This window comes from Oncorhynchus nerka, linkage group LG24 (genome assembly GCF_034236695.1).
Source record: "Oncorhynchus nerka isolate Pitt River linkage group LG24, Oner_Uvic_2.0, whole genome shotgun sequence".
Taxonomy (NCBI): Eukaryota; Metazoa; Chordata; class Actinopteri; order Salmoniformes; family Salmonidae; genus Oncorhynchus; species Oncorhynchus nerka.
The window spans coordinates 46,887,770-46,912,957 of NC_088419.1; the positions used below are offsets into that span (position 1 = coordinate 46,887,770).

The following is a 25,188-nucleotide window of genomic DNA, read 5'->3' on the forward strand; positions in this document are numbered from 1 at the left end:
AATGACCATCTGGATGATCCAGAGGAGGAATGGGAGAAGGTCATGTGGTCTGATGAGACAAAAATAGAGCTTTTTGGTCTAAACTCCACTCGCCGTGTTTGGAGGAAAAAGAAGGATAAGTACAACCCCAACAACACCATCCCAACCGTGAAGCATGGAGGTGGAAACATAATTCTTTGGGGATGCTTTTCTGCAAAGGGGACAGGACGACTGCACCGTATTGAGGGGAGGATGGATGGGGCCATGTATCGTGAGATCTTGGCCAACAACCTCCTTCCCTCAGTAAGAGCATTGAAGATGGGTCGTGGCTGGGTCTTCCAGCATGACAACAACCCGAAACACACAGCCAGGGCAACTAAGGAGTGGCTCCGTAAGAAGCATCTCAAGGTCCTGGAGTGGCCTAGCCAGTCTCCAGACCTGAACCCAATAGAACATTTTTGGAGGGAGCTGAAAGTCCGTATTGCCCAGCGACAGCCCCGAAACCTGAAGGATCTGGAGAAGGTCTGTATGGAGGAGTGGGCCAAAATCCCTGCTGCAGTGTGTGCAAACCTGGTCAAGAACTACAGGAAACGTATGATCTCTGTAATTGCAAACAAAGGTTTCTGTACCAAATATTAAGTTCTGCTTTTCTGATGTATCAAATACTTATGTCATGCAATAAAATGCAAATTAATCACTTAAAAAATCTTACATACATGATTTCCGGATTTTTGTTTTAGATTCAGTCTCTCACAGTTAAAGTGTACCTGTGATAAAAATTACAGACCTCTACATGCTTTGTAAGTAGGGAAACCTGCAAAATCGGCAGTGTATCAAATACTTGTTCTCCCCACTGTATATATTTATTTAAGGACACGTTAATGTGGCTTATTTGCCCAACATCCCTTGTTTATTAATGGCGCTGGCTGCTCCAGGTTGGACCTGAATGCATATGGATGTCCGTAAAATTTCACAAATGTCCAGTAAATTAAAATCTTCCCTGTCATGTTGTCCGGTGTTACATTTTCCGGTGTTACAAAAGGAATCTGAAATGGCACATTAGAACATTCACAAGTAAATCTGTCGCCAATTGGATGGAAATCTAGCTAAAGACACCCTAAAGACTATGCAAGTGCGCTAGTCCACTTGATTATGCCTGCACATCATTGTTCACCAGGAGCCCCAAACATCTAAAGAATAAGCTACCAGCCAAACAAGCTTGTAAGAATTTCACTCAATCTCCCCCCTCATACTCATCTGGAGGTTGAACATCTTTTTGTCTCTATCTCTGAAATTTGTATCTACCGTATCTAATTGTCATTTAGATTTATTAAAAATGGAATGGAACCACAATGGAAATAAGTCCCCGACTTTATTGTGCCATCCCGGTCACTTAAAAACAAATATTTATGTATATATGTATTCTTTTTACTGAGAAATAATATAAATCAATCAATCCAAACTGCCAATCGATGAATGAAAAGAGACATCTGTTACATAACACCAAAAAGTTTATTGAAATTCAGAGATGGTGGTGAGGGTAGGTAGCAACACATCTTCCACGCTGATCCTCAACACTGGAGCTCAGTCCCCTCCTGTACTTCCTGTTCACCCATGACTGCATGGCCAGGCACGACTCCAACACTATCATTAAGTTTGCAGACGACACAACAGTGGTAGGCCTGATCACCAACAACGACGAGACAGACTATAGGGAGGAGGTCAGGGACCTGGCCGGGTGGTGCCAGAATAACAACCTATCCCTCAACGTAACCAAGACTAAGGAGATGATTGTAGACTATAGGAAAAGGAGGACCGAGCATGCCCCCATTCTCATCGACAGGGCTGTAGTGGAGCAGGTTGAGAGCTTCAAGTTCCTTGGTGTTCACATCAACAACAAACTAGAATGGTCCAAACACACCAAGACAGTCATGAAGAGGGCACGACAAAGCCTATTCCCCCTCAGGAAACTAAAAAGATTTGGCATGGGTCCTGAGATCCTCAAAAGGTTCTACAGCTGCAACATCGAGAGCATCTTGACTGGTTGCATCACTGCCTGGTACGGCAATTGCTCAGCCTCTGACCGCAAGGCACTACAGAGGGTAGTGCGTGCAGCCCAGTACATCACTGGGGCTAAGCTGCCTGACATCCAGAATCTCGACAACAGGGGGTGTCAGAGGAAGGCACTAAAAATTGTCAAAGACCCCAGCCACCCCAGTCATAGACTGTTCTCTCTACTACCGCATGGTAAGCGGTACCGGAGTGCCAAGTCTAGGACAAAAAGTCTTCTCAACAGTTTTTACCCCCAAGCCATAAGACTCCTGAACAGGTAATCAAATGGCTACATAGGACTATTTGTATTGTGTACCCCCCCCCCCCCCTCTTTTTTACGCTGCTGCTACTCTCTGTTTATCATATATGCATATTCACTTTAACTATACATTCATGTACATACTACCTCAATTGGGCCGACCAACCAGTGCTCCCGCACATTGGCTAACCGGGCTATCTGCATTGTGTCCCACCACCCATCACCCGCCAACCCCTCTTTTATGCTACTGCTACTCTCTGTTCATCATATATGCATAGTCACTTTAACCATATCTACATGTACATAACACCTCAATCAGCCTGACTAACCGCTGTCTGTATGTAGCCTCGCTTCTGTATATAGCCTGTCTTTTTACTGTTGTTTTATTTCTTTACTTACCTATTGTTCACCTATTACCTTTTTTGCACTATTGGTTAGAGCATGTAAGTAAGTATTTCACTGTAACTACACCTGTTGTATTCGGCGCACGTGACAAATAAACTTTGATTTGATTTGAGATTGTCAAACCAAGCCATTGATACTGGGCAAGCCTACAACTTAGGGAGGGATGTATTTTCTGTTTGTCAAAATTGAAATAGTCTATTAATTGGGATGTTGAAAACGCAAACCATTATATTAAATTGCCTGTAGTCGGTATGCGTTGCTTATTGTTTGTGTGGTGCATTGGCACAGAAACCTGTTGGTGGAAAATTCATTGCATATATTTTATATAATTATAAATATGGCATCAAAATGTTGAAAATCTGATTTCCCCCTATCTGATTATTGTCTACAGCTGGTTCTGTGTAATCGTAGTGTAATAAATCGTAGTATAATAAAACAGGTGGTCAGCAAACCCTCAACCTTCTGGTCCGTAGCCCTGTGTGGCATCAACTGTGCCACAAAAGCATGTTGAAGTGACAAAGTCGATATCCACGTTTATGAACACAGTTATTGTTATTTGTGGTCGTAAACATTATTTTTAGTTAATTCTATGAGGAGGGAGGGTGTTCAATTTATTTTACAGTACAATAGGAGGGTCATGTGAAAATATTTTTCACATTGGGGAGGGGTTGCATTTTTTTTATGACACTTTGAGTTGGACCAGCCCCTCCCCCCAGTAAATTTAGATCTGTCCCAAGGAATTACACATCACTTTGCAAGCCAGCATAACGTGACTTGTAGGCCTGATTTGGCCTGTAAACCAGGAGTTTCCTAACACCACTGTGTTAGGGTAAAACTAGGCCAATAAGTAAGGCCTTATGATATAGTGTCATAGATATTGTCAATGATAACATTCGACAAGAAACTCGCAGAGGTGGAAGCAACGGGCCTTGAAAAGGAAATAATTCAACAGCCATGTCTTTGTCACTAACAAATACTGTCATAGGTGTTAACTCTACAATTTACTCAAAAAGAAAACGTACCCTGGGAAATATGCTAATTAGACTTTACAACATACAGTGTTAAAACGTCACCCCAAAATGATTTACAGTAACACTACAGTTGTTAATTTCTTACACTGAAGAAAGTGTAACAGCGTCAGCACTAATCAAAGTGAGTCCAATTTACTCTAAATCAAATGTTATGTTTGACACTTTAGGTGTTGTTAATTACTCTACAGTAGAGCTATGCAAACACGAGTTACTTTGAACACTTTAAGAGTAAAATGGGGAACACTGCAACAGAGAAAAATCTTTAACACTTTCAAAATAGTTATTTTAAGAACAGTTCAGTGGGACTCATGTGAACTGAAAATGTTTTACACTTTACACTTTCAGAGTTAAATCTACACCATTGATTTGATGCTGTGTGTTTTTTAAATTCAAGTTGAAATAGATGATATCGTTTTGCTGTCGCTTAATCAAAGAAGAATCTTCTATATTGGAATAACTTCCAAAACTTTTTCTAAAGGTTGGGTTAGTGGCATGAAGAGAAGGAAGGAATAGACTTGAGTGAGCCTTTGCACAATGCAGATTGATCTGGGCCAAAACAAACAGGAGCCATTCAACCTTCATGACATTTTAATGGCATGGTGTCTAAGGCATCACGTTTAAGAATGGCCCTTTAATGCCAATGGTAGAAGGAGCTGTCTGTTCTTGTCTGCGATGCTTTATTCAGAAGCATGATGCACACAGTGAAGAGGATTGGCATTGGAGATCTCTCACAAAGAAGAAGTGTGTGTGTGTGTGTGTGTGTGTGTGTGAGTCTGTGCATGAGTGCATGCTTGCACGGAGTGTGTATATGCATGTATGTGCGTGTGTTGCATGTGTATGTGTGTTATGCTTTACTGTAAGTGCTCAAACACTCACATGGGAGTGAGAATTCTCCCTGGTCACTAGGATTTCACCTTTCGTGACCTGTTGGTCTAATGGGTTAATGATCGGCTTGTGAGTTAGAGTGCCATTATACGTTATGCAAACTGTATTTAGCACATGGCCATAATACACACACACACCGTTCAAGGGAGAGGAGTCATATCTTGCTCTGCAATAACATAATATCATTGTATATCTATGGGGTTGCACAAATTATGTGATTGAAAAACATTTTAGAGGTTCAAATTGATAAGTGCTCTATGGAAAGAACATGTTTGGTACACTTTGTAATGGACAATAAGGTAAGATGGTCAATTATCTTTGAGTGTATCCTGGAAACGTTTCTTTACTTTTTGAGTTTGGATGTTTAAGATCAAATCAGTTTATTTGTCACATACAAATAATCCCAAGGGGAAAAAAATAAGAAACAAGAGATTGAACCTGTCAGAACTACCAATGTCAGAACAAGCAATGTCGGGGGGGACAAGGGCCATGTCCATTCATTGTTTATCATCACAAACAGGTAAGATAGCATCAACCTTACACAGAAAACAGGTTACCGTGATTTTGACAGTACTGGCAGCTCGGTGGCATGTGAAATGCTGTATTTGAAATTACAGCACACCTACTGTAATATAAATAAGGTATCAAATCAAGTAATGTGTCATGACAGTACAATACTGTAAAATTGACTGTATTATACTGTAAAAAAAAAAAAAAAAGAGTCAATGCTACCGCAATTGAAATGAATTAATGAATTAATGGCTGAATGAATGAAATTGGTTGAGGGTGTGTATTTTCACACTATTTACTGTAATTACAAGGGATGTACAAACATTACAGCATATTCAAATTGATGTTACGTTTGATACTGGAGCTCCCAGGTGTGCGTTGAAATCGCTAAGCAGTGTGCCAATGCCTGTAGCACTTTATCAGAAACACATGATCAATGGTCAATCAGGTGTTTTGTCAACAAAAAAAACACCTGATTGGTTTGGTATAAGAGAAAAAGGCTACGCTGCGCATGCGGTATAGAGTGTGGGACGTCATCTATAATAATTTGTCTGCTCTATAATAATTTGATTAAAGCCTTAAGGGTGGAACCTATTTGAGACACAATTTTGCCAGAAAACCTCAATGCTACAGGAAGCATTGTTTCCCCATTACTACATATTAATGAATGCCGTTTTATATCACCCGCACTTCTAAAAGCCTTAACAAAGGCAGCAAGTACAGGTCAAAACAGGCCAAAAGGACATGGCAAAATGCTCAACCATTTAAAGTCTAAGACTTAATGACACACCAAAATTGTCCCCTACACATTTTAAATTGATGAGGCACTATAAACGTATAGAAGTTAAATTGGTACAGCATTCTCACTCACGGGTGCAACAAATATAGCCTTTTACAAGGCACGCCTCAAAATACATTTTATGAGCCAGAAACAACAATACCATGCATCCACTAGCAGTCAAAATATGTGTTGGTGCTCCAAAGATACAGTACTGTATTCTGTGGGGTGGAATTACAGTACTATTCGAAATACAGAAATTATATCCCCACCCAAAACATTTATGCACAATGCACCATAATTTACAGAATGCTGCAGTAAAACATTTCAAAGTATTTTACTGTTGATAATACAAAAAAGTACAGTTTAATTTAATTTACAGTTTTCTGTTACAGTGTACATCTACCTTATTTCCATATTTTTCTCCTTACCTGAACCACATTAAAATGGGGGGCCCAGCCATAAATGCCATTCCCTTGTATTGACCTGTCCAAACACAATTACACTGTTAATGGTTAGGCCCAGTATTTGCCCTCCATTAGTACTTGGTTAACCGGCGCAAAGCTAAGTCTCGATGACAGAAGGAAGTAAGGAAGCACACACAGCCAGAGATGAGTACATGGGGCAGCTTACAACCATGGGGTGTGTGTGTGTCTGCCGCTGTCTCTTATGGAGAGGTGTGCAAACAACAGTATTTAGCGGAAAGAACTAGTCAAACCTCGCTGAGTTTGTGTGCACGCTGTCTGACAGATATCCACCCTGGGAGTTTATCTGAAGAAAACAATGGTTCTTTAAGTCCCTCTTTAGTCTGAGAGCTATTTCAGTCTCTTAGAGCCGTAAACCGCATCATTCGACCTCCTCACCTCACCTGTCTACATTGATAGATTGACTCGCTGCGATGAACCTTTATTATGGCCCGCAGTTGACGCTGCTGTTAATGTAGGACCTAATTGAAAGGTATCACATTGATTTGGAGGTGTTTGCACATCAAATGAGGGTGAGGGGGGGGCATTTTATCTCATCAATGGTTAATAAGGACGATATCTTAATGCTTGTGCTCTGAAGATTGGTGGTTAAGAGGCTTTGAGAGTCTCTAAGCAGCCTCTTAACTGTTCTGTGTCATTAGCGTGGTGTTAGATGATACCTTTGCGAGGGCCGGTGGTGAAATAAAAAAGGTCCGCTCCATTGGGTTCAGGAGTAGAGTGTAGATAGCAGTGAATGTGGTGACCTGGGTCACAGAGAGGGGACGGGATCACTCTGTTACAACGATATTTTGTTAGTCCCCACGAAGTCAAATGCTATTTCTAAGGGGTTTAGGGTTAAGGTTAGAATTAGTGTTAGGGTTCAAATTTAATTAAGGGTTAGGAGCTAGGTTTAGGATTAGGTTTAAGGATAGGTTTTTCGGTTAATGTTAGGGTTAAGGTTAGGGTAAGATTACAGGTTAGGGTTAGGTGTTAGGGAAAATAGGATTTTAAATGGGACTGAATTGTGTGTCCAAACAAAGTTAGCTGTACAAGACGGTGTGTGTGTGTGTGTGTGTGTGTGTGTGTGTGTGTGTGTTTCACAAATTACCTTTCACCTACCTGGTACACAAAACAATCACCTGAGGTCAACTGGATGAAAGAAAGAATGCTAAGTTATATACAGTACCTTCGGAAAGGATTCAGACACTGACTTTTTCCACATTTTGTTAGGTTACAGCCTTATTCTAAAATGTATCAAATAGTTGTTTTCCCCTCATAAATTGACACACAATACACCATAATGACAAAGCAAAAATAGATTATTAAATGTGTTTTTCTCATTTAAAAAAAATATGTAAATGTGATATTTAAGTTTTTAATATATAAGTATTCAGACCGTTTAATCAGTACTTTGTTGAAACACCTTTGGCAACAATTACAACCTCGAGTCTTCTTGGGTATGACTCTACAAGCTTGGCACACCTGTATTTGGGGAGTTTCTCCCATTCTTCTCTGCAGATACTCTCAAGCTCTGTCAGGTTGGACGGGTAGTGTTGCTGCACAGAGCTATTTTCAGGTCTCTCCAGAGATGTTCGATCGGGATCAAGTATAGGCTCTGGCTGGGACACTCAAGGACATTCAGAGACTTGTCCCGAATCCACTCCTGTGTTGTCTTGGCTGTGTGCTTAGGGTCGATGACCTGTTGGTAGGTGAACCTTCACCCCAGTCTGAGGCCCTCAGTGCTTTGGAGCATGTTTTCATCAAGGATCTTTCTGTACTTTGTTCTGTTCATCTTTCCCTCGATCCTAACTGGTCTCCCAGTCCCTGAAAAAAAAAAGACACAGCATGTAGCTGCCAACACCATGATTCACCGTAGGGATGGTGCCAGGTTTCCTCAAGACGTGACACTTGGCATTCGAACCAAAGAGTTGAATCTTGTTTTCATCATAATAAATAAATAAATAATTATTACATTCATAGAATAATATATCACCAAAATCACTGTATCTGTAATCTGTCTGTAATTTAATATAATGCGTTATAACAACACCATATTTCTCTTTGAGCCTCCAATCAAACATCGGTGTGGCAGGGTAGCCTAGTGGTTAGAGTGTTGGACTAGGAACCGGAAGGTTGCAAGTTCAAACCCGAGCTGTGACAAGGTACAAATCTGTCCCCTGTTCCTAGGCCGTCATTGAAAATAAGAATTTGTTCTTAACTGACTTGCCTAGTTAAATAAAGGTAAAATAAAAAGCTAACCTAAATATCCATGGCAATGTAAACAATATATATCTAAACATATTTGTTGAAATCCTCCCTCACACACACTAATACTGAGGTTCCAAAACGGCCCCCATTTGGGGTCGCCTGATATGATATGTGGGAGAATTGAGAAAAAAGGGCCTCCCGAGTGGCACAGTGTTTTAAGGCACCACATCGCAGTACTAGCTACGTCACTGCAGCTCCTGGTTCAATTCCAGGCGGCGCACAATTGGCCCAGCGCCGTCCGGGTTAGGGGAGGGTTTGGCCGGCCGGGTTGTCCATGTCCATCGTGCTCTAGCGACTCCTGTGGCAGGCCGGGCGCAATGCACACTGACACGTTTGGCAGGTGTACGGTGTTTCCTCCGACACATTGGTCCGGCTGGCTTCCGGGTTAAGCGAGCATTGTGTCAAGAAGAAGTGCGGCTTGGCGGGGTCGTGTTTTGGAGGATTAACGGCTCTCGACCTTCACCTCTCCCAAGTCCGTACGGGGGTTGCAGCAATGGGACTAGACTGTAACTACCAATTGGATATCACAAAATTGGGGGTATATTTTTTTCCAAAAGAAATGATGTAATATACAAAAAAATAACATCTTTGTATCTCAAAATCATTGTAATATGGTTAACCTTAAAAATAAAAAATCATTCAAATCTAAAAGATCAAATTCAACCAGAAAGCGCTCTTAGATCATGGGAAAAGGCCGCACTTGACCATTGTACTTGAATCGTTCCCACAGTGAATGGCTAGGCCTGCTACGCTATGAAACCACACACTATTGCAGAGACTTTGATATTATCGGCCGCAATTGATATGGTGAAAACAATGTGTGGGGAGGCAAAGGCACATAAATTCACATTAATACTTTTGTCAATTTATTGTGGGCTTTGCACAGACGGAGCTCCATTTATGTACTGTAGTTATGAATGTCTCCCTCTGCCATATGGACGCATTGTATGATACACTGAGTGCAACTATGTAACAGACATATTTGGGAAACTGAACACAAGCGTGCAGGGGAAATACAACAACATTCTAAAAATGAGTGACCGAATCAGGGAAAGAATTCTTGATGGAGAGTCTTACAAAAGCAAACTTCTCTCAGCTGTGCATATTTCTAACAGAAAACAACATCAGTAAGTGTCCCGAACGAGTGATGACTGCTCACCTCCAAAGCTTGGAAGAGAACTTTGGGACCTACTTCCCAATCTGTTTAACAGTGATCCTGGCTCAGCTGGCATGTCGGTAAGTGAAATCGAAAACAGCTGATCAAGCTGATCAATTTGCAATTGACTGTCATAGCCCCAACTAAAAGTATGTGATGGTGAGTTGAGAAGACAGTCAGAAATACTGTTAGAATGTTTTTCAATTGACTGCTATAGCCACAATTAAAAAGTAAACATGGGCTATTAATTCAAAAATGTATTTTACATTGTTGGGGTCGAGATACTTTTCAGATATCAAAAGGGGTCGTTTGCCAAAAAAAGTTTGGGAACCCCTACACTAACACATTGCACCGAATGTACTGTACATTCTTCACACAGCTGTTTTCGCATTCACAGTCCTTCTCTGTGGCACATACGAAAACTATCGCTAACAAGTCAAGTAATAGACTTACACCCCAGCTCAGGAGATCTAGGCTATACTGTAAACAGGCTTTCCCATGTTCGGGCTCAGACAGACTGCCAGACCCTGATAAAGCCTCTGAGCCTACTGTCTCTTCACTGTGACGCAAACCTGGGTTCAAATACTATTTGGAATCTTTAAAGTACTTTGCGTTAGCCTGCCTAGAGTGCCAGATTGGTGGGGTTTGCAGTTTTGGGACTATTCTATTGGTCCATTAAGCCAGGCAAGCTCAATCAAGCACAGATAAAGTATTTAACATGATTTCTAATCATTTTTAAATCCAGGTCTGGCTGTGTTGTTCTTGTTTTCACTGAGGCGCAAAACATACAGTAACCCCGCCTTGTTATGGTTCGAGCCCTAGCCGCCCTAGTCGCACACCTGACAGCAGCTAGCAAGTTGCTGCTATTGTTCCTTCGACCTCTTGAAAAAAATTATCATATAAGGAAGCAATGAACAATGACCGTTGCTTGACCTGCTAATGGTTCTAACAGTGTTTTAGTTTTTTTTCTCACTGCGTTCTAGTTTGCATGCCATGGAGGAGTCGGCATCTCTATGAGTCGGAGGAAAACATATGGAATTTAATTAGAATAGGACACAACATAATATATACAGAAATACGATGAGGGCATTTTGCTGGTAGGAGATGAATGTCTACTGTACATGCTGGGAATGGGGGAACTACTGTAGAAGTGCAGGGGTGCGGGAATGTAGACTACACTGGTGATAAACATGTGTGTACTGTAATTTCCGTCCCAAATGGCACCCTATTCCATATATATTGCACTACTTTTGAAAAGTAGTACACTAAATAGAGAATAGGGTGTCATTTGGGATGCCACCTAGGTGTCTGAGAGGAGATGCGTGTTGAGAAGCGAGCTACGTGACATGAGCAGGGTTGGGTAGGTTACTTTCTAACCATAATCCGTTAGTTACTAGTTACCTGTCCAAAATTGTAATCAGTAACATAACTTTTGGATTACCCAAACTCAGTAACATAATGAAATTACTTTGAGTTACTTTCGATTCCTTTCCCCTTAAGAGGCATTAGAAGACAAAAATGAATATAACCAATTGAACGACATCTATTGCAGGATAAATCAATGTTAGAGTTCATATAGCTGGTCATAAATGGATGTTGCATTTAACTTTAAGGGTTGGTTATGTAGGTTTCTTCTAACCCACTGCATATAATAATATAATTAGGCTATATCTTTATTATATATTAAAAACCAAAGTTTATCATCTGATAGACTTCGGTTTTTAATACATTACAATTAATTGATCTTCATGAATCGGACATGGAAGTAAGGAAATATAGATTTGCCATATTGTTTTACCTGAGCATAACCCAAAAACAAAATATTTATTAGCCTCCTCTGTTGTTTAGGATTTTGTTGTCATGGAGGACTGATTGGACTCATTGCTTCAATTTAAAAAAATAAATGTTGCTCTGGTGGAATGGCATGCTTTGAGCACTACTGAAAAGTGCTATTTGCATGTGAAAAATGAATGCCATATGCTGCATTTGCAATAAGGCCTATTGTTTACATTTTAGTTTTGATACACTTTGATATCTCGATAATTTGCAGGTGTTTAGGCTGTCCATCAAAAGTGTGCGATTTTGAACATGTGTCCGTTAGCCCTATGGAAATAAACGTTTGGAATCAGCACGAATTAGATTGAGAATAAAAGCCCCACTCGTGGTTATCTTAAATTAAACGTGTCTTTGACAGTATAGAGCACATTACCGCAGAGGAGTTTAGAAGGGACGAACTCCCTAAAAACTTTTAAAGGCTGGGATCTGCACAATGCACTATGTTGCAAGAGAACATTTTTGCCCACTGGTTGCAAAAACAAAGATTGATAGGCAGTTTAAACTTCTTCAATTAAACCATTATTGGGTTAAATGCACATATACATTTGTGAACAGCCATCCACAACCACAATACGTAAATCGCAAATAGCTCATGAGAGAGCAGCAGTGCGCTATGTAGATATAACTAATAAGTGATATCCGTATCGCCCATAGGCTACACCACTGCTGTTGTCCTTACCTCCAAGTGTTTATTCTAATTGGATAATCTTCGGATGCCGACATTAATCGCACTGTTGGAAGGTTTAGTTTGAACTGTAGCCTACAAAAACCTATTCCTGCTCTTTTCTCGCGATCCACCGAATGCATTGTCATCATAGTGGACTCGCTCAGGCGGAACAAATGTACATGCAACTTTTTTCAATGCTGATTTGAATGTCATTGTGAAAACAGAAAGTTGTCCGCAATCATCCTTTCTGAATTTAAAAGTCATCATAGAAGTTGTTATCTCGTTTTCAAAAGTATCTGTAATCTGATTACAATATTTTAGCTGGTAATGGTCCTGGATTACAGTTTATCCATGAAGGTTATTACAAACTTCACTCTGTTGATCTACGTACGTGAATGGACACTTTTCGCTAACATGGTATCCTCGCTGGTCCCATTCCCATTCACAAGGAGGTGATAGCAGCGTTCATTTTGGGGGGTCTTTTAATTTTGTGAAAGCAAGGAAGAGTCACCTTCCCTTACTATTAGTAGCTAGCTGGCAGCCTGGCTAACTAAATACATAGTTGGCTAGCTAGCCTTTTTGTAAAATAATCAGATTTACTGCTTATGTATCCATTCCCATATCAGCTAAAAAATCGTTTAGCTGATCATGTTTTGGTCACAGAGAACAAAGCACATGGCTAGCTAGTTGGCTAAAGCAGGTTCTACCATTTCATAATAGCCTGTAATCACTAGTTATTACTTTTAAACAAGATACCTTTTTTTTGGTGGATTATTGTTGTTTGGTTTACTTTATGAACAGTCACTGAGATTATATTTGGTTATCAATGCAAAATAGGCTACTTTGATGAATAGCCTATATAGCCTATAGATCAGATCAAGTAACCAAGGAGCTACACTGCCCCCACAGCTACGGAATAAATTATATGGTGTGTCTCAAAGTTCAATGCCAGAGCGTATTGCAATGAGCCACCCCTTTGGTGACAAAAAAAATGACATTGCAACACTCTGAACCTTGCGTCTGCGTAGAGCTTGTAGTAAGCTTTACTCCCCAATACTGTGCATGAGTCATGAATGTCGTGACCGTGGCACACATCCCTGTGCTTTCCCAGGGTCAAGTGTTTAGTCTTTTTTCCCGCTCTCTATCTCTCTATTTCTCTCTGTCATTTCCACCGTCTCTTTCTCTCTCTTCATTCATATCTTTCACTCTCTGCCTCTCTCTTACTTTCCCCCTCTGCCTTATTTCTCACTTTTACTTTGTTATCATCCCTCCTCATCATTCCCAAGTACAATAAAAATGTGTATTGTTGGGGGTACTCGAGGACCAGGGTTGGGAAACACTGGCCTACATGATGACATCATTATGGACAAAAGAGCAAGATCATTTTTTGTCAAAAGGCAACCAAGCGTCGATGATCAAGTCAACAGAACAAGACCCTCAATATTTATTGGAAAGGAGGATCAAGCTCATCACCTTGCACTTTCCCCACCCTGTGAAGTTGATCATAATTTATTTAATCTGTAGCGTAATAAACTGCATTCTTTTCCAATGAGTCATAGTGGGAGGATCACACAACATGTTATTGTGTGACTGCAAGTTTACTTTGATTTGATGGTTATTGTATCAATGTTTGTCCATAAAAGCGTTTCCACTGACATTTCTCGCATAATTCACTTTACGGACACAAAAAGATCCCACATTGTCTGTCATATTTTGTTTTGTCAATATTTGGAAAGTTTACAGAAAAAAAATCTGTTTCCATTATCTGACATGTACTCGCATAAAAACGTTGTCTGGGAACCTGGTTAGCAACATACAATGGTAAAAAAAAAAAAGTGCCTGAGCGCCTGAAAGTGCATCATTCTCTGTTAGAGGTGAATAAAGGACTCCCTCTAATGGAACTTTTTTTTCAAAACCATTTTTAAAATAGATGGCCAGCTGAAGCATAATGGTTATTAAAAGCACCACAAATGTAATTTGTGTCTGTTATGGGACCAGAGGCTGTCATAACCTGCTGGGGCAATGAGGGCGTGATTTGATCACTTTCAAGAATTTTGCTGGATTTCCACCACTCTCAGATACACAAACATATATTTCTCAAATGTCTGAAGGACTGCTAGTCAAAGGTAGAATCAGTCAATCTAGCCTTAGCCAAAGCTATGTTTCTTTCATGAACATTTTCTGACAATTCATTCGTGAACCATGGGTTAGATCTGTCCTTAACTCTTAATCTCTTATGGAGCATGCTAAACCGAGAGGTAAAACATTTAAGGACCTGATCTGAAATTAGAGATAGAAGACACACCCTACCAATCATACAACACCATACAGGAAATGTTGCTAATTGAAAGTTTTAAAAAATGCCTCTTTGTAATAATGCGTGGACATGATTTAGGTAGTTTAGTATCTCTAAAGCAGGCAATGGGACAATGGTCACTGAGATCATTAGCAAAGATCACATTGGCTGTAAACTTATGAGGGGCGTGCTTATGAGCATGATATCCAAAATAGTCGATTTTTAGAAGGGGTTGTAAGTTTGGACGGATTAGTTTAGTTAAATTTAGATGAGTACAAATATACTTCAGTCTATCTGACACGGGCATCTACCAATCCAGGTTAAGATCACCCAGTATCAATCATTCAGATTTAGCATAGTTAGACAGCAAGTCAGACAGTTTGCTGAGAGCAATTGGGAGGGCCGAGGGAGGGCGATAAACTCCCACTAAAGTTAGTTTGGCATTATTACGAAGACTATCATTTAGGACAAGATATTCAAATAGCTTAGGGACAGATGTGATAATATACACAGGAACATCCAAGCTGTTCTTTATGAATATGTCGACACCCCCACCTCTGCCAGCCCTGTCAGATCAATAAGAATTACAGTGCATTCGGAAAGTATGCAGACCCCTTGACTTTTTCCATATTTTGTTACGTTACAGCCTTATTCTGAAATGTATAAAATAAATGTTTTCCTCATCAATCTACACACAATACCACATCATGAATAAAAATACCTTAAGTAGTCAGACCCTTTGCTATGAGACTCAAAATTCAGCTCAGGTGCATCGTGTTTCCATTGATCATCCTTGAGATATTTCTACAACTTGATTGGAGTCCACCTGTGGTAAATTCAATTGATTGGACATGATATGGAAAGGCACACACCTGTCTATATAAGGTCAGACAGTTGAATGTGCATGTCAGAGCAAAAACCAAATCATGAGGTTGAAGGACTTGTCTCTAGAGAGCCGAGACAGGAATTTGTTGAGGCACAGATCTGGGGAAGGTGAAGGGTACCAAAACATTTTGGGAGCATTAAATGTCCCCAAGAACACTGTGCCCTCCATAATTCTTAAATGGAATTATTTTCTTCCTAGAGCTGGCTGCCTGGCCAAACTGAGAAATCAGGGAAGAAGGGCTTTGGTAGGGAGGTGACCAAGAACCAGATGGTCACTCTGTCAGAGCTCTTCCGTGTTCCTCTGTGGAGATGGGAGAACCTTCCAGAAGGACAACCATCTCTGCAGCACTCCACCAATCAGGCCATTATGGTAGAGTGGTCAGACAGAAGCCCCTCCTCAGTAAAAGGCGCGTGACAGCCCGCTTGTAGTTTGCCAAAAGGCACCTAAAGGACTCAGACCATGAGAAACAATATTCTCTAGTCTGATGACACCAAGATTGAACTTTTTCGCCTGAATGCCAAGCGTCACATCTGGAGGAGATCTGGCATCAACTCTACGGTGAAGCATGGTGTTGGCAACATCATGCTGTGTGGATGTTTTTCACCGGCAGGGACTAGGAGACCAGTCAGGCTTGAGGGAAGGATGAACAGAGCAAAGTAAAGAGAGATGCTTGATGAAAACCTGTTCCAGAGCACTCAGGATCACAGACTTGGGCGAAGGTTCTCTTTCCAACAGGACAACGACCCTAAGACAACGCAGGAGTGGCTTCAGGACACGTCTCTGAATGTCCTTGTGTAGCTCAGCCAGAGCCCGGACTTAAACCTGATCGAACATCTCTGGAGAGACCTGAAAATAGCTGTGCAGCAACGTTCCCCATCCAACCTGACAGAGCTTGAGAGGATCTGCAGAGAAGAATGGGATAAACTCCCAAAGTACAGGTGTATCAAGCTTGAAGCGTCATACCCAAGAAGATTCGAGGCTGTAATCGCTGCCAAAAGTGCTTCAACAAAGTACTGAGTAAAGGGTCTGAATACTTCTGTGAATGTGATATTTACATTTTTCAGTTTTGAATGAATTTGGTAAAATTACTAAAAAGCAGTTCTTGCTTTGTCATTATGGGGTATTGTGAGTAGATTGATGTAGATTGAAAAAATATTTAATACATTTTAGAATAAGGCTGTAACGTAACAAAAATGTGGGAAAACTCAAGGGGTCTGAATACTTTCTGAATGCACTGTATATACTTATTCAGAGACACATCAGAGTCTGGCACAGACTTTTTAACCAAGTCTCAGTAATTATCAAAATGTCTATGTTAGTTTAAGAAGCAAGAATTACAATAACATCCTTTTTCGAAACCAACTTCTGACATTTACATGAACCAGTCCAAGGCCATAGCTGCAGGATTTCAGATCAGACGTAGTCTCTAACACAAACATGCTGTGAACAGTAGGTAACCCTCTATATGAAATAGCCATAGCCATGGTTGGCTTGAAATGGTATAGATACAAGATTGCTTAGAACTGTGCCATTTGCTCTATGCCTCGAACGAGAACGTGGATTAATACAAGACTCAATGAGGATTACCTGTTTCAGGCAAGGACTGAAAAAGGGACGGCCTGCACCCGAACAGGAAAGGAGCTTGGTTACTGAGTGCTAACATTGAAAAAGTACTAAAAGTACTCACTTTCTTAGTACTTTTTCAATGTTAGCACTCAGTAACCAAGCTCCTTTCCTGTTCGGGTGCAGGCCGTCCCTTTTTAGGAACTGCAGTCCCAAAACAGATTGAAATTGTCAAAAAGATGAAACGCTTTTTCAGAGCAGAATAGCCAGTAGACGTGATCAACTCCATGATCGTGTGTTGGGATAGGGCCAGAAAAAACAATATGCTTGCCCGTAGCCAATAGTCTGTATTTGAAGACCCGTCTCAACTCAGCCCATTGCCGCAGCTTGATGTCATTTGTACCAGCATGCACAATCATCATGTGCAACTCCAGGTTTTGGTCTAGAATGACTGTATGCTCCCGAGTGATCACGCACTCTGGCACCAGGGAAGCAGAATGTCTTTGTGCCATCAACCACCACATCCCTTACAATGGAACTCCCAATGATGGCTATCTTGGGAGGGTGAGCTGGTGGATTTCCAGGTGCGTGGTGCAGTGAAGAGCACCGTTGCCTAGAAGGAGGGGTTATGCCTCAGAGAGAGGGGTGCCTCGAAAGAGGTGTTGCAGGGGGCGACGAGGACCTCCGTTGGCTCAGTGATCCAAAGTCGCTGAAGTTCGGTGGTGAGCAGTCGGGTAAGGCAGAGGGCACTGTCTGGCTGCCAGCTGAAGGCGGACCAGACAGGTGGACATGGGTAAAGGGACTGATGTTGCCGCCCTGTTGTTTGATGTTAGTGATCACTTGCCTGGCATCAGGGTCAGAATATGTGAGCATTGGAAAACTGAGTTGAGCGGTCGGAAATCCTGCTCATCGCTCATGGAGCACTACTTGCGCACTACTTGGTGTTTCACATCCTTTCCAACCTTTCAGTTAAGATTAAAAATTAAACAAAAAATGCCTTATTAGGCTCAATCTACCGTGCCTTTGAATTCATTTTTAGAAACACCCGTTTGGCCAGAATCTGTTGCTTCAGGCTCATGCGATGGTGCCTGGAGAGAGTATATATCTCTCTGCTCTTGCAGAGCGACTGGGGATGCTAAACACCCTGTTGGCCACTCTTGCCAAGCTAGGCAGGGATGCATTTTTTAAATATAGGTAGGCCTAAAGGTTTTTATGCAAAATAACCCACTCAAAATGGAAAGCTCCTTGAAAGTTGGAGTACGCCATGCCTATTTGGCTAAAATCAATGATGGCCTATTGTATAGACAATAGAACCAACATGAAGGAAACTTTTAAGAGATCAGATTTTTAGTTTATAATACTTTGCTACAATGACACACTTAACAAACTACCCACCCCATTCCTTTCTTTTAGCATGTGCATGTAGTAAGTACCCCATCATGCTGTCGGGATATGTGTATTTTCAGATTTCACAATGGTTCTTTAGTTGTGGATATTACATCACCACACTCCCTCTCGCTCTTGGTCCTCATCTTTGTAAGTCACCTTGATTTTGCTCCACCCAGGTGGAGGCTCCCTCTGGCCCTTTCGCCTAAGCACCTCGGCCCAGTCTCTGTGGTGAAGTGGAGTTGAACAAGCCACCTGCTCCAAGATGTGGGACAGATCGACTTCGCCCAACTCTCCACCACCCTGGGCGAGACAGATTTTCTGCGCCAAGATATGTTTAGCCTGGGCTCTCGCTACGGTACATTGGTGAACTCGTCAATGAGTCTCTCCTACTTCAGCTCATCAGATAGCCTGCGAACTTCCTTCTGCAGCAGCCAGATATCGTCCATCGTACGGTCACACCAAAGTCACTTTTTACAGACATACCCGTTCCATATGTGCTCGGTCTTCCACTCTGTCCCTCTGGTTAGTTAACATTTCAGCAGTAGCAATGGACAGTCAATGGTTGGCCATTGATATCCATTGGATAGCTGTTGGTAGCCATAATGCTACAAACAAAGCAGGCTAGCCACAGCTAGCAATGCCAGCTTAAAGTTTAAAACGACCAGTAAGGCGTTGCGGTGCGTTCCTTGAAGAGCTAAAAACAGGCTACAAAAATAAATAAAAATATTACTGCATCAGTCCATACCTGTACAGGCCGTCGGTCGATAGCCATAAGTCAATTATAAAATAGCCTATAAATATAAGGGCACAAGGCGAGACCCAAATGCAGACACAGGGGGCAGATGGTAGAGCTCCGATTTTTACTATAACAAAGGGAGTAGGCAAAGGCATGTCGGGGACAGGCAAGAGTTCATTAACCGGGTCAGAGTCCAAACAGTACCAGACGATAGGCAGCCTCGAGGTCAGGCCAGACATGGGTCAGAAACCAGGTCCGAGTCCAAAAACAGTACTAGGGGATAGGCAGGTTGGTAGTCAGTACAGGCAGAGTGGTCAGGCTGTCTGTCAGGTTTGGAGTAGGGTCAGGCAAGGGTCGAAACCAGGAGGACTAGAAGCAAACAGAGACTGGGAAAAATAGGTGCAAGGAAAACCGCTGATTGACTTGGCAAACACGACAAACTGGCACAGAGAGACAGGAAACACAGGGATAAATACACTGGGGATAATAAGCAACACCTGGAGGGGGTGGAGACAATCACAAGGACAGGTGAACCAAATCAGGGTGTGACAATAAATTAAGATAAAATAGCTCACAGACGAGTGTAACTACTCGCTCTATTGCTCGCTCCAAACACAACTTACTACACGTCTTCCCAGAATGCTCTCTCTGTATGTGTGTGTGTGTGTGTGTGTGTGGGTGGGGGTGTGTGTGTTTGCAGGCTTTCCTGAATTCGAGCGTGTGCATGCAGACGTTTGTGTGTGTAAGTGTCTGCTTGCTTGAGTGTGTGTGTGTGATGTAAATCTTCTAGATAAGTAACGCACTCTTACTGTGTTAGCTCTTCTGGCGTTATCAGCAGACGTCCACTTATGATAGTCAGGACACAGAGAGAGGGGTCAGTTGTACCAGCGGCGACTAAGCAACTTTGGGTCACAGGGGGCCTTTCTTCAGTCAATAGGCCAGCCTTTGTTTGGCCACTTGTCCCACAAGGGTTTATCTCTTGACCTTCAATGTAAACGTCATGTTGTTGACAGACTTAACATCTCGCCTGGTCAGAAACGACTGATTTTACAGCCACTCTTGCCACAATGAATGCAGGTGACCATAGAATGGAGAATAGACCCCCTATAGGACAAGAGTGATTTTAAATAGAATCAATGTTTATAACTGCTAATCAGATGTGCTGTGTAAAACGAGCAAGAGTTGGGTATATGTTTAGTATATTATATCTTGGGTATATTGAAGACAATGTTTCCGATTTTTTGCGGAAGCTCCATTTTACTCCACCTCCAAACACAACAATTGTATTGTAAGAACAGGTTATCAATTGAGTTGCCTTGCGCTCCAGCTATTTTTGAACTTTTCCTGTTGAAAAACGATATCCAAAGTAAAAATACAGTAATGTACACATTATATTATTTTTAACCACCCGTGATTGGGGGTTCCATAGGGTGGCACATAATTGGCCCAGCTTTGTCCGGGTTAGGGTTTGGCAGGGGTAGGCCATCATTCTAAATAACATTTTATTCTTAACTAGTTAAATAAAGGTTGTTTTTTAAAAATGTAATAGTACATTACAAAAAAAAAATTGGGGATCAAAACTGTGTTTTTTAGACACACGTGCAAACTTCATGGAGTAGGCCATTCAAGGAGTTGGTCTGATGGTGCCCTCTGATGTCATCGACCTCCCTCATTTTCACCTTATTTAACACCTGATTTACTTCACAAAAGACACTACTTAATAGGTTGTCCACCTATAAGTATTGACATAGCACAAGTGTGGGGGGGTGGGTCTTTCCTCTTTTGTTTTCTATTGTTCCTCAAGCAAGGGTGGGAGGACGACGATTCCCATCAGACCAACACCTTGAATGCCCTACTCCTTCAAGTTTGCAGTTGTGTCTAAAAAACACAATTTTCTCAACAACACATTTTTTTTTAACCCTTTTGTGTGTACTGTATTGACACATGGGATATTGCTTTTCAACTGTAAAAGTCACCTGAGGACATCTTTAACAGAAGGCACATCTTAATAGGTGGTCCAAGTAAGTCATGACATTGCGCAAGTGGGGGGGTGGGCCTTTCCTCCTTTGTTCTCTATTGCTCTTCTATCATTCCTAAAGCAAGGGGGGAGGCCGATGGTATAATAATATAATAATCACGACTTCCCATCAGCCCTACTCCTTGAAGTTTTGCTCAATATATATATATTTTTACCCTTTATTTAGTGTGTGTACTTTACTGTATTTATACAACAGGAAAATGTCAACATTTACTGGAGGAGGACGTCTTTAAATAAAAAATATGAATAAACTTGAATAAACACCTTCTGACCTCATCAAGAGGATCTCATGTCTTGGCCTATCAGCCAACATGTTGGGTTGACAATTGCAAGGCTGGGGTTCAAGCCCCGGTCAGGACTACCCCCTGACTTCACTACAATACGTTGTCCACTCACCTCCTGATACAGTATTTACAACTGAGAACGACACAATGGATGCCGATCTTGGACTGTATTTTTGGAAGCAACTGAATGTTTATATTGTCCAGCGGATGAAGAGAACAAGCGGAGTGATCTGGTTTCCTGGATATGAGGCGCTAGGAGCAGTTGATTAGACTTTAATGATGCTGGGCAGTGTGTTGTTGGACTGAGCTCAGGTCATTATAATGAGTTCCTTATCAGATCGGGAAGGTCAATGGAACCTGCTTCAGGATTTGGTATAAACACGTGTTGCCCCCTGCCAGATAGGAAAGTAATGTGTCCCAAGAGAAAGTTTGGGTTTTTCATCCCCTTCTTTCATTTGTATCTGGAATCATTTCAGAGCCCAGCGACAAATGTTGCATTGCCTAGCTAGCTAGCTACTTGGTTTGATGCTGGGGGTGAAGCTGTTGACGGGAACAGCAGATAAATCTCTACCCCCCGTCAAAGTCTATGCCAAAGCTCGCACACTAGCCCCACCCCTTCCGAAAAGTCCACCTGTGTTTTCAGTCCTTCATGCTTAAAATCACCGCCTCGACTTCAAGCAAGACCTCTGCGAATCCAAAGTAAGTGCCAATAAAGTGCCATTTAATTAACAGGGTTGACTGTAACAGGGTTGAGGTTTTCATCTTAAATCAGCCATAAATCCCCTTGTGACAGAGGGAATGGAAGCTTGATGATAGTAACAAGGTGGGGCAATTGAATGCAAGTTCCCCCAAAATTGTTTTAATTGTTAGAACATTTCTAGCTTATCTATCTATGGGTAACAGGGTTGAAGAGTTATGCTCAACGTGCACAGTTTTCAACCACAAAACCCCAGAAAATGGCCAAAAAGAGTCAAAACCAGCTCACCTGCTTTTACACTATGATTTGACTATTATATGTTCAATATTTATTTTGAAGAAATTACTTCAAAAGGAAGAGTTTCATATTAAAATGAGAGTTCAGTTCATGTAACAGGGTTGACCTTAAAATGTATCACTAATCACATGAAATAAATAAACATCTCCAGAAATGACTTTGTCAAAGAAAGAACATAACTAGGGCTTTACAATGATTGTTAAAAATGTGGAAAATGTTGAGGTTAAATGGGTTAAAATATTCTTAGAAAAACATATATTTGGCACTTCAGCCACTCTATATTTCATTTCAGTTTATATTCCATATTTCATGTCATCCCATATAGTCTCTTGTGACAGACAGATGACCTGATACACCAGCCCACCAGGGCAAAATGGGCCAGTCCACTAAACTATTTTGGGCCGGTGTGAAATGGGACAGCAGACCAATAGCCAAATGATGATAATTCTGCACAAAAAATCATTATAACATTTCTTAAGAGTCCCACTGGCCTAAAGATGGACCAGCCCACTACACTCCAATGTATTTTGTTTCAAAATACTTTAGAGAGCTGTAATTTGTATATTCAAAATACAAAACACTTTTCTATAGCATTTTCTATGGTGGTTTACCATTTCGTGTCCCTCTTTCAGCCTGCATTGGTATCACCCTGCATTGAAAAGAGCGTCTGCTAAATGAACAAAATACAAATGTATATGGAAACATTAACAATTGCAAAGCATGCTGAGTATTATTCTAATGAGCTCTGACCCGGGAAAAAAAGTATTATAATAATACCTAGTGTGCTTTGCAGATCATTTTGGTATGTCCCTTTTCACATATACATTTGACATTTTGGTCATTTAGCAGACACTCTTATCCAAAGTAACTTACTTATCCAAAGTAACTTACTTACCGTTAGTGATTTTTATAAAAATACATTTCAAAATTCAAGTATTTTGTAGATGATTTGATATTTTGATCTTTATTGCATTTTGTCATTGTGTTTTGTAATTATAATTTGTCATTTTTGCCCATCCCTGCCTGTGTGTAGTTTTAATCAAAGCACAGATTTTAACTAGTGGTGTGTGCTGTTGAGTTATGGCCACACTTTATAAAATTGGTTGTTTGGTTGATCCAACTGCTTTGTTGCAGGTGTTGGGTCACTTAGTAGGGTGGTTTTCTTTAAAAAGAGCTGTCGACGAGCTGTTAAATCAGAAAACTGGAGGCATGGTTTAGTAGGTGCGACCTTTGTAAGAATGAGTTGTAATTTCATCTTTCATTTAGACACAACTCATGCCACATTCATGAAAGAGACGATATAAATAAAATTTGAGTACAATTTGACTCTTGCATTGACATCAATGCATGGATTACATTACAGTTGAAGTTACACAATCATCTCTTCAGCGAATAAAGACTAAGCATGATAAGGAAGGGTGATTTTAGTGTAAAAGAGCCAAACTTCTGAACACCGATGTAAAACTAATGTGGGGGGGAATTAGTTCTTAGTTCAAAGTTTCTCTCTCTCTCTCTCTCTCTCTCTCTCTCTCTCTCTCTCTCTCTCTCTCTCTCTCTCTCTCTCTCTCTCTCTCTCTCTCTCTCTCTCTCGTTAATCATTCCAGCAAAGATCTGCCAGTGACCCCATATCTGTGTCACTTTATAACCAGCCCTTATCAACCACCTGACCACCCCAGGACCAATCCCAGCCCAGCAGTTTGAATACTGTTGATTAGTGCTTCAGAGATAGGATGCCGCTCTAGTTTAACACAGGTCACTACATGGATTGGATGGGGGGTGGGGGAGGCAGGCTATTTGTGTGTGCGTATAAGGGGGATGTTTGAAAGTGGGGAGGGAGGGAGGGAGGGAGGGAGAGAGAGAGAGGGAGGGAGGGAGAGAGAGAGGGAGCGAGAGGGAGAGGGAGCGAGAGGGAGAGAGAGCGAGAAGGAGGGAGAGAGGTTCACCAGGGCGAGTTCACTTGACTTCAGAGCAAGTGGACACTAACTTTTTAAAATCTTTTTAACCCTTAAAGTCTCAGCCCTCTTCATTGCTCTGATTGTCCCAATGAATTCTCACAGAATGAAAGAGGTTACGAGTGTCGATCACTGTTGTTAGGAGTTAGATGTTTACTCTCTGGAGCTGTGGATTGGGACTCTAGCATGTCTTCTTCCAGCCCTGAGAGTGAGAGCGACCAGTGCAACTCTACAGAGGACCTGACTGGTGCAGGTGAGTAGGGACTAATGTGTTGTAACATGGCTCTGTGTGCAGTGTATGGTACAGTGTGCCATGTTTCAAGAGGCCCCTCTATACCTCATTTCTTTATTAGACTTTTTTATTAGACTTTTGATGTTTCCATGAATACAGTGTTAACTTGCTTATTTTCTCAATTAACCTTTTGATTGTCCATTTTGATTTGCGTTGTTGAATAACAGCAATGACATTTTCCCTCTTAGGCTTATATACAATGTACTGTTCTTTTTTTGCTACAAAAACACAATGCAAATGTTCACACAATGTAATGCCACGTTTTTATATGCATAAAATAGTAATTTGTGTTAAAGGTAAGGAATGTCAATTTCAGGAACTGAATTTAGCAGATGTTGCAAATGAGGTAGCTTCAACGTGTGGTCTCGATTGCAACAAGTCGGGGCATCATCATCGATAGGCTACAGCTTGCATTTGTTTCAGGAAAATATCAGTGAAGATGATGAGCTTTTCAACATTGATTAGTAT

General features: G+C 41.2%; 1 protein-coding gene across 2 annotated transcripts in view; it reads left to right on the forward strand.

Annotated features, from left to right (window-relative positions):
* The first annotated feature begins 24,374 nt into the window (after positions 1-24,374).
* Positions 24,375-25,188, forward strand: part of nr5a2 (nuclear receptor subfamily 5, group A, member 2) — a 94,579-nt gene continuing 93,765 nt past the window's right edge. For both annotated transcript variants that reach the window (XM_029631949.2, XM_029631950.2), the window contains exon 1: positions 24,375-24,681. In XM_029631949.2, the coding sequence (XP_029487809.1) occupies positions 24,615-24,681 (67 nt within the window). In that variant the 5' untranslated portion in view covers positions 24,375-24,614. The remainder of the gene's footprint in view (positions 24,682-25,188) is intronic.